This window comes from Cygnus atratus, chromosome 8 (assembly GCF_013377495.2).
Source record: "Cygnus atratus isolate AKBS03 ecotype Queensland, Australia chromosome 8, CAtr_DNAZoo_HiC_assembly, whole genome shotgun sequence".
NCBI lineage: Eukaryota > Metazoa > Chordata > Aves > Anseriformes > Anatidae > Cygnus > Cygnus atratus.
The window spans coordinates 20,506,765-20,520,013 of record NC_066369.1 but is presented as its reverse complement, the minus strand read 5'-3'; the positions used below and the strand labels follow the sequence as shown (position 1 = coordinate 20,520,013).

The 13,249-nt window shown below is 35.5% G+C and overlaps 1 protein-coding gene across 11 annotated transcripts in view; it reads right to left on the bottom strand.

Annotated features, from left to right (window-relative positions):
* USP33 (ubiquitin specific peptidase 33) overlaps positions 1-13,249 on the bottom strand; it is a 36,590-nt gene that overhangs the window by 14,599 nt on the left and 8,742 nt on the right. For all 11 annotated transcript variants that reach the window (XM_050712222.1, XM_035538189.2, XM_035538193.2 and 8 more), the window contains 8 exons: positions 10,015-10,167; positions 8,637-8,736; positions 7,269-7,338; positions 6,067-6,180; positions 5,245-5,323; positions 2,932-3,352; positions 2,370-2,510; positions 651-763 (listed from right to left, as the gene is read on the bottom strand). In XM_050712222.1, coding sequence (XP_050568179.1) covers positions 651-763; positions 2,370-2,510; positions 2,932-3,352; positions 5,245-5,323; positions 6,067-6,180; positions 7,269-7,338; positions 8,637-8,736; positions 10,015-10,167 — 1,191 coding nt within the window. The remainder of the gene's footprint in view (positions 1-650; positions 764-2,369; positions 2,511-2,931; positions 3,353-5,244; positions 5,324-6,066; positions 6,181-7,268; positions 7,339-8,636; positions 8,737-10,014; positions 10,168-13,249) is intronic.

Here is a 13,249-nt window from a genome sequence, read left to right as displayed (position 1 = left end):
AACTACACTGGTCCACTATACATGTTTAGATAATTGTTGTTTTTTTTGTTTGTTTGTTTTTCTGCTCTTCCAAATAATTTTATAAGCCAATAGTACAGGAAGATCAACTGTTCTTATACATCTCGCAGTAGAAGACAACTTCAGAAAGCAGTGAGTGATTTATATCACTTGTAAATGTGTTTACTTGGATTTTGTCAGACATCAATTTTCTTAACCTCAGTCTACCAGATAAGACAGTTAAAGCAATATGATAGGACTACTGTCTTTTACTTTTCTACGTAACATTTTGTGCTTGTGAACTTATCACAATAGCAGGTATGCATTATGATATTGAGAATATTCCAGAAACTAATCATAACCTAAGTTAAGTTGCTGAAATTTCTTCCTCCATCCTTGTTGTAAACCAATTCTCCAAGTATTATTTTTAGCTCTGAGGAAGTTTCCAGCTCAGTGAAAGAATGCTAGTCTAAACACAAGGTGCTGGTAGTAGAAGCTAATAGGATTTAAGAAAACAAGTATGGAACAGCCTTACCTTGCCACAAGTCTGCCACAGTAGAATAAAATTATTAGAAAATGACTATGTCTATAAGGCTACAGCTATTTGTACTGGAAAAAAAAATTAACGTATAGAACTTCCTCTCCTTACTTACCCGATCACAAGTCAAGCACTGTACTGAGCTTATTATAGTCCCATCAAATATATCAGAGATAACACTCCTGTACTTCTTGCGCTTCTTCCTTTTTGGTGATGACACAGTTGAAACTGTAAGAGGACAGAAAGACAATGCTGAAATTAATGTAAGATACAGTGGATTCTTCTTTTCTTCAACTTTGAATAATACAATTAGAGATAATGTAGTTAGGATTAGATTACGGGCCAAGGCCTCATTTCTGTTTACTAAATATTTCTTATTAATCACACAGACAGATTACTGCTACTACCAGGCAATCCTTGTAAGTTACTTAAGCAGTAAGAATCATTGAATGGTTTGGGTTGGAAGGAACCTCAAAGACCATCTTGTTTCAACCCCCCTGCCGTGGTTGCTCAAAGCCCATTCCAACCCGGCCTTGAACACTTCCAGGAATGGGGCATCTACAACTTCTCTGGGCAACCTGCTCCGGTGCCTCACCACCTTCATAGCAAAATGGCCTCTCCATTACTCACATAGTCAGTTCTACTGCATGTGTGTCTGTTCCCTCAATACTCAATTTCCCTCAATACGCAATTCCTTTCTGCAACTTGCATCCATTTCCACTTGCTGCACAACCTCAAGAGCAGTGTGTCTCTACCTTCTCTACAACCACCCAATTAAATGTCTATGACAACAACAGCTCCAGTTTAGCCTTTCCTTCTCTGGGATGAACAAACCCAGTGCTCTTGGCCTTCTCCATCACAGACTTCAGCCACTTAGTATCACCCAGAACCTAGGGAAGCCAAAACTGGAGACAGTGCTATAGAGGCAGTCTTGTAACTGCTGAACAAATGCACCAGGGAGGTGAAGGGAATTGATTCAAGTCCACCAAATTATGATCATTCAACATTAAACATCAATGCTAAAACATTAAAAGGATAAAGAGAACACTTTCAGGATTTATCCTGGACAGTTGGTTGAATGAAAGAGGATCACACTATTAAAGTTGTTGTTTGCCAGCTTTTTAATGGTAACCTTAAAAACACGTTTCAAAACGTGAACTTTTGTTAAGATGCTCTACTGTTAGATGAATAAAGCCAAAAATTCATATATTGTGCCTTGTGTTCTAGAACTGCACTGTCTTGTATCTAAATGCGCCAAAATAAATATGCTACACTGCAGAAACAGTAGCAACTGGAAAGCAACATGTACAAGTATGTGTACAACTGGATCCTTAAGTCTTAAGAAAAATGCTGAACTAATGAAGCTTCTGAAGAACCAATGCATCATCTCTGAAAGGTATTAGGTTTTATTTCCTTCTGCGGGTATTGACGTCTCCTATATTTTGCTCTCTCCAAACCACTGCAATCGATAAACTTGTCTAGAAGCATTATTATTCCATCCTCCCAAAGCAGAGACAATTACCATTTGTGCTTCCAAATAAAGAAAAAAAATCAAAATTTTACAGAAGTAAAAGGAGTCTTATTACATGTCAAACTTATGTAATACTCCCTCTCTCCACTATGGAAAGGAGAAAAAAAAAAACAAACCCACTACCTTTAAGAACAACAACAATGCATTGCTACGCTAGTATGAAATCAGAGTAAATCTTCCAAGTCTGAAAATCAGCTGTAAAGGTACAAGAGACAACAAAATGAAAACTGTAAAATGGACAAATGAAAACTGTAAAATGGACAAATTCAGTGCCAGAAGGAAGGAAAAAAAGAGAACACAGACCTTTTTTGTGGACTGGTGTCAACGAAGCACACGATGAGCATAATTTTGGAGGACTGTTTGATAAGCGTGTGTTCATCCCTTCATTTGATGACGGGGTTTGGACTCCAGATACATCATTCATGTGGACATCACTGATGTACTCTGCAATGAAGATTTGCATTATTATTTCACAAATTCTAGCACAAAAAGTTACTGCAGAATGAACTGACACAATGGGTACGTAATTTATCAAACCATACTGTCAGGTCACTGGACGTTTAGGAATGAAACATGATTTGAATTCAAGTATTTCTAAGTTAAAAGCAAAACCAAAAAAAATCCACTCTTTTGGGTTAACTAAAACCTTACCAAGTACGTATTTTTAGCTTTCCAGGGGGAATTCATACTGAATTCAGAGCACTTAAACTGAAAAAATAAATTAAGAAAGCGCAATGTTTACAAACAGATCCAGTCACCCTGCTTGACCTGTACCTCCCTACTATATTCTACAACTCCTTTCCACCCACACCGGTATTTCACCTAAGCATTTGAGTATGTCAATTGCATGTTAGCATTGTATTACCTGAGAATCTGCTGTGTATCTGTACTTTGACAGTTCCTTGATTGTTTAAAAATTCAGTTGTCTCTGAAGCAGTGTTTATGTCTTTTTCCAAGTCTTCCATAGAACTTGCTCGGTTAAGCTTGTTGCTTGGTATTTTTTCTTTCTGCCAGTCTTTGGATGTGATTGAGTTGTTCTCATCGTCCTGTATTAACATAGTTGTCTCTGCAGGATCCTCTAGGACAGGTTTGAAAATAGCCTCATTTTCTGTTTTATCACAGGTACCACAGGATTCGCAAGACTGAAAGGCTACATCCGACTGGCTCTTGTCTACTTCCATATTCTCTTCAACGCTCATAGGCTGTGCATCTTCCAATTCTACAACTGGTTCTTTAAGTTCTTCATGAAGCAAATCCATGAGACAACGCAAAAATTCTTGTGCATCCTAGGATTTTAAACAAGTTTTACAATATTATTCCATTACATTTTGAAGATACTAAAATTGTATCAGGAAAGGATATGACAACTAGAACAAAACCGGAAGCTGGCCTAAAAAAAATTAGAGAAGAATAAAGTAAATTCCTCTGTCCCAGGTCTAATGTCCAAAAGAAATTTGATTTCCAGATCAGATATTTGTTTCCTGCATCCATTTCTTGCATATCACAAGGAATCTTATCATACAAGTTGCCTTCAAAACACTTCAATTCCCAGAAAGCTTATTTCGACAACTTTAACAAAAATATTGGATTGTGGATTGTATGTATTAATGATGAATGTAACTCAACTACCAGCAGTGTGGTCAGGCTCCAGCTTTACTGGCAATGCAACATTTTAGGACAGTTTTTAAAACCTTATGCAGCACCTTCAGTAAAACAATTAGAGCCTTCCTTTCACTGGGCACAGAAGTACTTTATTAAAATGTAAAATGTATTACGGTCTATTTAGCACCTCTTTCCAATTGCATCAAACTGTCAACAAGATCTTAATTTTAATTCTCAAGTCTGGAAAGTCAAAAACTATCAGTGTTTCCACAAGAAGCTGTCAAATATTACCAGAAGTCTAAACCACATTTGGAAATACTATTTTAAAAGCCAACCAATACAAAAACCCACACAGCGGCTTGGTGCATGGACCAGAAAACATTCTTTTCACAGATTTTTGGTATAAAGCATATTTTGTCACTTTCGTAAAAATTACAGCTATTAGATTTGATTTTGAGTAATGAAGAAAAATCTAATAGCTCTACTTCTGGTAATCCTTTTTTTATTAAAAAAGGAGACTAAAGGCTTTAAACAATAGATTAAATGATATACGTTTTTCCTTCAGCAAAAGAATTCCTTTTTCCCTCCTGAAGATTGGATGTGGCTGTCCAACTTGTGAGGCTGTGAAACAGGAGAGTGCTGGTCGTGTAAGACCCACCTTGTTTTAATTGTTGCCATGAAACCTACTAAAAATAAAACTACAGCGTGATCTAGGCAGAACCTAAAAATGTCTCATTAAGTGTTACTATGCATGGAAAAAGATATTCTCCTCAGTGTTCAAAGCTGCAAGAACCAAGCTTCCATACAGATCCCTTTAAGTTATCAAGGCTGATGATTTTCTACTTTTCTGGAAATTCATGCAACTCTTAATAAATTTAAAAACATTTTAACTAAGAGATTACTCTTTAAACATTTACTTTAAAGCCACGTACAGCATTTGAACACCAGAATGCGTTCTAAACCTCTGTTCCACAAATATGAAACACACTAAAGCAAAATTCCTTTGAGTAAGAGCAGGCTCCTGAAATCTGGTGAATATTATTATCAGGCTTTTCTAATTACAGGGGTTAAATTTCTCCTCTATTAAGAACTTTTGGACTAAAGTACTGCAAATTGTATCGATGCAGCATGAAACTGCCTGGGCATCTGAAAAATGCTTTTACTATATAATAATCTGTGCCTATTTAAGACGTTACCAACATACAGTTCCCACAATGATGCTTATGAAATACATGTTTTTTAAAGCTACTAAAAGAAAATTGGTAATTTAAGTTCACCAAAACTGTGAACTTAAAAAAAAGAAAGTAACTTGCACATTAATAATTTTTTGAACACTGAAAAAAAAAAGGATTTATTCTCAAAATTCAAAAGCCTTTCAATAATTCAATATAAACTTAAAAGCTGACTTAAATGTTGATGTTTCTGTTTCAGATTATAGATACCTGAAGCATATAAATGGAAGTTTGTTTTGAATTTGCTTTAAATAAATATAGGAAGTATGGTACTTTAAGCTTTAAATTTAAAAAAATATAACCTTATGGCTTTGGCAGATTTAAAACACATGAGGAAGATTTACCTGTTGAGAGTAGCCTCGAAAAGTTGGATTAACACTTTTAATTCCTTGAAATAAACCAGTTGGAACAACAGAACCTGGCCTAAAAAAAAGAAAATGTTTTAAATACATAAAACATATTAAAAAAGTATGCTTTTAAGTGAAATTTTCCATATTTACTGGGATCATGACTTTACCTGCAACTGAAGTACGACATGTCTAACCAATAATATTAATCTTAAGCAAACATAATACTGGTAATTCAATTACCTATACAAAACAAAACGTCATCTGACAGAAATAAAGACTATATCAGGCCTTGTACACTATATTTCTAGTATACTATATACAATCAGATGATGAATCAGACATACTCCTGGCACTATGCACGATTACTATTTCTTTAACAGTCTATGTATGTCTTGAAGTATTTTCTTAGAGACAGAAATTCTATGGAAGGAAATAAAAGCAATTGAAAAATCACTGATGTAGATTCAAGATACAGGATAAAGTAGTGAAACATATTAGATGCATTTCGCACAGATACAAACTTACTTTTAAAAGCTCAATGCTACTTTCTACCGTGTTTATCAACTTTCTTGCCAGATCTTTGTTACTGTAAATAACATCAACTTTTTGTCTATCACTAGTAGATACTGAAAAGAACTGGCTGTAAGGAAAGTAAAAATCCTGCAAGTTAGGCTTTCTTGCTTTAGGAAAGCAATTCTGTGATCCCCCCCCTTCCCACAAAAAATAATTAGACACCAAGGACAGACTAATCCATCCTTTATGACTCCAGAACTCATTTATAGTCATATTCATTTTATCAACAAAATGATGCAATACCTGCTTTTGTGCCAGAGTTCTGTCATAAGCTTGAGGTAACTTTTACAAATTGCTGGTTTCTTATCTGTTCGGACTAAGCCCCCACAGTCAAGAAAAAAGTGTGTCAAAGGTGGGCTGATTAAAAAGAAGGAAATAATATTTTTGTCATATTGTTAAAATACAAAAGTAAATCCACATTTCGTACAAGATTATTAATAAAGTGTAATACTACTATGTAATTGAACAATTCCATTTCCTACATTCTTAAAACGTTTAGCCAAGCACTTCCTAACAGGACAACTTCAGCAGCACAGCAACATTGCTCTTCCAATGTATTCTGACATTTATTAAAAGCACCAAAATTGTCCATTGGAATTCAAATACAAAGCAACTGTTACTAGTCATAGCAGAAATACATGTATACCACTACAGCAACCATCACCATAAGCCTAGTCCACAAATAACATCTTAAATCTTTTCTTTAACATCCAGTATTGCCACGTGGTTTCTAGGTAATTATTGTAGAATCATAGAATGCTTTGGTTGAAAGGGACCTTAATTTGGTTTCAACCCCCTGCCATGGGCAGGGACCCCTCCCGCTAGACCCGTCTGCCCAAAACCCCATCTAACTTGATGTAAAACACCTCCAGGAATGGGGCATTTTAGTAGTATTGTTACCAGCCTAACCATTCCTAGTGCAAGAAACTTCAGAGTTGGATAGTGTTTTTCTCTTCAGCTTTTGCAGATTTCTTTCATCAACTGGTATCCCAATAGGATGAAAAGATTTTGTGTTCTAGCCATTCCTAGGGTGATTTAGCATTGAATGTCCCAGACACGTTGTTTGTAAGGACCAAATTGGACCTTTTGATCTTAACGTAAGAATAAACCCTAATTGTAAAATGAGACGTGTGTTTCCTTTTATTTATTCTATAGAACAAAACAAATTAATAGCTTTTATTAGATTTTCTTCTAATTTCTAGAACTGCATATATTTTCATTTAGGACAGTGAGGAATTGAAATCAAACGGTAAAAACTGCCTAGCCTGTATACCATAACACTTTTTTCTATCAGTGACACAATTGCTTGTAGTGTGTAAGATTGAGAAATAACAAATACGTCGTCTTCCACAACAGTCCAGCCCATCAAAGTCTTTAGGTCAATCTTGAAAAAAAAATACATGTACAAGCAAATATAAAATATTATTTACATCCATTTTCCTTACCAGTTGGAAAGAGCTTGTAAAGCTGCATTCATGTAACAAGTGTTACCAATATTTTTTAATCCCGTTAGACCTGAAAAATAGAATGGATATTCAGCAAGTCTGTTTTCCAGCCTTGAGTGTTGCAAATAAAGTTTTTGAAGAGACTTCTTTCCTCATCAAGATATATTCCAGTGATTGATTCAATAAAAACGTTTAAAAAGAATTTTAAATTTGAGAACAAAATTTAAATGGAGCTGAAAAGTTTTACATTTGAGAAACGTATGAACACAGTCACATCAATACTACTGGGAACTAAAACGTAAATTCTACTTTTATATTACTTCCACGCAATTTACTTCTCCAAAAATATTCATAGGACAATAAGAAACACAAATATACATGTCAGTAGGAAAAACTACTGGGAATAAAACACATGATTTAATGATTTAAGGGCAGATGGCAAATTAGTGTGGTGGTGATATATCCATAAAGACTGTGCCAGACAACAGAAGGGGCGAAGCAGGCTTTTTGGCCAGTGCCAGGAGACTTAGGGGTGAGAACACTGGTAGCAGATGAGTAAAGGAGAAATAAGATCCATAAATTAGAATAACTCTTACCATCACTGACAGAAAACAAAATGCCTTGACATACACATTGGCATCTCAAAAATAAAACTTTAACAGTCTGCTGGTCTAAAATTCTGAAAATGACAGTTAGAAATAATTTTCCTCTCTCAGAAATACATATATCCTTTCTGAAACAATTAATACCAGTTTGATGTCTCTAAGAGATAATCATGATGTTCTCTTAGGAAAATGAAAAACTAAAACTTCACTTTTTTGCGTTTCACCCACTCTGATTTTCATCTTTCCACTAGCTGTATATTAGGGGTGGCGTAACCTTTTATATCTGCAAGCTTGGCAGTGCATGAAATCTGTTACCGAGAAGGAGAAAAAGGAAAAACAAAAACTAACAACAAAAAAACAAACTTGTAAGCTACAGGCTCAGAAAATGTTTAGCCAAATTGCAGAAAAGCATTCAAACCAGGAACCTTTCAGGTTAGACAGGAGAAAACATTACAACAGATTTTATAAAAAAAAAAACCTACTCTTCCCAGTGTGTCTAGAACACCAGCTACACTAAACATTATTCCAACATTCTTTCTTATTTTTGTTGCTACTTTCACAGGTATATTACATATATCACCACAGCCTCTGCTCTGAAGATAGGTAAAGATTGCTGCAATTAACGTGGAACTGAAAATAAAGATCTTAGTTGGAGCAGAACAGGAAACAGTTCTAATTAGAGCTAATATATAGCTGGAAAACAGACTTGGAGACAGACACATGCAATAAAGGGCAATAAAGTGCTGGATTTTGCTTTTATTACCTCTAGTCTTTAACTCATCTTCTTCCACTTCTATATCTAGATCATCAAATACAGCCGCTAACGGAGTCTTCAGTGTGGGAATACTGGGTATTTTAAAATCCTTGTAAGGAAAAAAAGAAAAAAAAAAACAAACATGTATTTACTTTTATTTATCATTTTTCTTCTTAAGCTTAAGCATAATTTCACCAACTGGGAACTACAGATGATGCGAATGCATTTTGAAATCTCATTTAAAGTGAGAATAACCAGATTCCACAGCTACCCTGATAAAAGTTTACCCAGAAAGAACACACCCTTGTTTTCAGATTACCAGTGAAAATATTGCATGATTTTATGACAAGAGCTGAAGAATCAAAACAAAGCAAGCTATAGCATTTCCTTCCCTTGGATAATAATCAGTTAGCCAGCATTGAAATGCAAACACAGCAGTCATCACATAAAAGTTACTGTGTGTTTTTGATATGCCACCAGATGGCTCACTACATTTAACGAAGACAAATGAAACTACTGAAATGAATATACAAATAGAGAAAAAGAATATTAGGCAAACACTCTTCGACAAGCTCTTTTTGCGAGCACACAAACAAGAATTTCACACAAAACATGAAACAGGCTTTTTAAGTTCTTCTGATTTTTCTGTATGTTATACCCATTTCTTTGGAAGATTAAAACAGGTTAATTGTAATAGAATAGAAGTTCAGAAGTCTGGACCGAGCTTTACATTAAGTCAACAGAACTTCTGGTTAATAGATACTAGAAAAAATAATCCAATTGTACTATTCTAATTGAGATGCTGGTGTGTATTGAAAGACTGCCCATCTTCCTGTACAACTTCAATTTTCAAAAATAATTAAAAATGCACACAACCTGTGCATCATCTTTCCTACAGCTCTGTTCCCCAAAGACGACATTATTAGAAATGCTGCACTGGTATTTGTATCCATTTTAACTGAATTACCTGTCAGTTTTATGTAAGTACATTAAACACATAAGAATTAATGCCTTTTTTTCAGTTACATGCATTGTACTGAACATTTATGCTTTTAAAAGATTTTCAAGAGCTCACAGAATGGGTAGCACAGGTGAACCATCTCCCATTTTCTAGCCTTAAATTTAATCCTGTACATTTTCTGTACCTTACAGATTACTGCTGATTAACAAACAGTTAGACACTAGGATGAAAACAGCATTCTTAGAAAGCATGGGGTAAAGAGACTGAACATACAAGATGGACATTGTCTCTTTAGAGAAATTTTATAAAAACAGAAAAGTGAGTAGAAACTATAGTCACAAGAAAAAGGAAAAGTCAGTGCCTCAATTATTAGAAGGCGAAGTTTATTACAAAGCTACAGCTGTGCTTCATTGGGTTAAAAAATACCTGTACGCTATTTTCTTGTGTTTGTTGAGACAGTCTTGCATTTGGTAGCGGAGAATGAGATCCTAATTTTCTATCCAGAAATACTTCCTTACTACAAGCATAACACCAAACACGGAGTGTAGTAAGGTTGACAGTTAGACAGTGTTTCGTCTCCTAAAGTAGGATAAAAAAACACGATTATGATTCAAAAACACAGAATAATTAAATACTGGCACATGCAAGGTAGAACAGGAGTATTAAAACGCTGGATCTTTCAACAATGAAATAAATATGTGCATTAAAATATTTAGAAATAACAATTCAGTTAGTGAAATTTTTGTGTAAACTGCACAACACATTTTTAGTATAAGTCACGCATCTAGCAACAACGTACAATCAGAATTTAAGCCGTTGTCATATCTGACATACTTATGTGTCATAAAAATAAAAAGACATTGTCCTGGTTTCAGTTAGGATAGAGTTAATTTTCCTCCTAGTGGTATGGTGCTGTGTTCTGGATTTACGACAAGAACAACACTGATAACATGCTGGTGTTTTAATTGTTGCAGAGCTGTGCTTACACTAAGCCAAGGACTTTTCAGCTTCTCACACTGCCCTGCCAGTGAGGAGGCTGGGGGTGCGCCAGGAGCTGGGAGGGGATAGAACCAGGAGAGCTGACCCAAACTGGCCAAAGGGATGTCCCATACCATGTGATGTCATGCAGAGCAATTATATGGGGTCTTGGGGTGGCTGGCCAGGGCAGGGGGCAGACTGCTGCTCAGGGATGGGTTGGGCATCAGTCAGCAGGTATTGAGCGGTTGCATCGTGCATCACTTGTTTTATACACACATTATTTCCCTTTTCTGTCCTATTAAACCGTCTTTATCTCAACCCACAAGCTTTTACTCCCCCTGACCCGATTCTCTCCCCCTTCCAACTGGGAAGGTGGGGGATGAGAGAATGGCTGTGTTGTGTTGAGCTGCCTGCAGGGTTAAACCACAACTGACATTGTGGTGTAAAGTGTTAAAATTCACAGTAAAGCTACCTTCAATGTCTGCTGTTAGTCACAATGGCAGCCTCCTCCTATACAGTAAGGACAGTGTTTCATTCTACCAGTTTGCTGTATGAAATTCAGGTTGCTGGCCATTTAACAATCAAACAGAAGAGTAATACAAGATTCTTAGGTCTGTTATAAGAGCTGCTCATACCAAAACAAACATTCATTCTAGACTCAATTAGTTCTCTCGTTGACAGCTTCACATTATGCAGCAACATAAAAATTTGACAGATGGAGCATATTTTATGTTTCTAACCTTCACCTTTCTTTTGTTAACCTCTTTTCTTACTGTAAGATCGTGCAAACAGCTGCTATTAAACTCCAAAGATTTTCACCATTCTTTCCTGTATCTCTTCCTTATATGGTAGCACTGGACAGCTTTATACATGAGAGATTTGCTAGAAATCAGGAAAATAATACAACAGCTGCAGGATGTCTGAGTTCCAAGTTCCTTCATTTAATAAGGTCTTGTACAAGAACAATGCTTTTAATACAAAATGTGGGCTATACTTTCATTAAGAAGCCCTCCCACCATCAAAACTTATCAGAAACATCAAAATAAGTAATTATCCTAGAATATTTTAATCATAAGACAATACTTGATTCTGCAGCTTCTGTTGCACGAACATTTAGAAGTCTCCAGGGCAACAGTTTAATAATTTTCACAAAGTGGAGTCAATGAACATAACTATTTGCAGTACAGGGAGCCTTGCTGATGGAAACTTGTGAGAATCGAAATGATTCCCATCAACCTTGTCTCTCTGTCATTCTAATCAGTTAAGGATTATCACATAAGAAAAAAAAAAGACACACAAAGATCAAATAAAGGTAACCACTAAATACTTGAGATAACAAATTAGGAAGACTGGTATCCTGAAGAGAGCTTACTATCCAAAAATTAAAATTAAATCAATGAGAAAAATCAAGACAAGGATGTCACTGACATCAAGTAAAGCCATCCATTCCCTTACTGTTTGTTACCTTGTAAGTAATTAACATTGCTAAAACAGCATGTGAAACAGGGATACGCTACAACAGAAAGCCAGAAGGTGTAAAATTATAGGCAAGAAATTCAGGGACCATCTGTTACCCAATTGCACTACAAGTGGCCCCTTTATATAACTATTGTAAAGGCTTTAGAACCATGAATAAGCTTAAATAGCTAGTTAAAAACATGCACATTTATATAGACTTATATTAATCCAATATTGATTTACATAAATATGCACTAGGCCCTGCTTCAGGAGTGGTGGTAAAATGCAAAGTGAATTTCTTGCAGAACCATAGTATATACTATTTGTTCATTAATGTTCACCAGCTGGGGGTGAGGATTGTTTGCTTTGGTTTTCTTTTTTTTTTTTTATTTTTAAGGACCAAAAATTGCTCAGTATGGAGTCTTTGCTGTATTTTCTATGAAATTTCTATTGGATTTTTTCTTATTCTAATTAATTATGAATTAGTGGCAAGAATTTAATTTAATCAGAAAGCCGGTGATTCTGAAAAGATTTGTTAAGAAAGAATGATGCAGCTTATTTGTGTCATTTTGGCAACTGTTCCAGTTGTACATGTGTATGCTCTGAAGAGATAGTAAGTTTAAGATCCAAACAGATGCACGCAAGCTGGCCACCCTTGCCAGAACTTGGTGTGCTGGTGAATACAGCGCATGCATGCCGTTGCTCCTACCGAGCTGGATCTAAAATCAAGACTTGGCAGGAAAGGATACACTTACCTTGGCTTACAGGGTTTTTATCTGCAGCCACCAGAACAGTGACCATAATGCAGAAACAAAGCACCTGTTTCTGGTAATTTATAATTTTTAATTCTTATCTTCTACTCTCTATCTTCATTAATACAACTTTCCTCCTCTCATCCATTAGGCAGCCATAATCCCAAGTTAAACTTTTATGTTGTACTTCAGTCTAAGTACTCAAGAAGTCTTGTCTGGATCTTGAAAATCATTTTTTATTATTATTATTTTCCTTTAATTTTCACCATGGTTCTTTAAGAAGCACTGGCGTCAGAATTACATAAATAATTATGCAACTGCACAAAGATTCTAAACTCACGTGCCCCTAAGCCAGTAAGACCTGCTTCTGTAAGAGAAAAACCAAAACAGAGAATCAAACTTCCAAATGGTTATGTTAACAGATTATTGGCTTCGCTAAACAGAATCAAAGAGTTCTGTAATTCTACTTCACT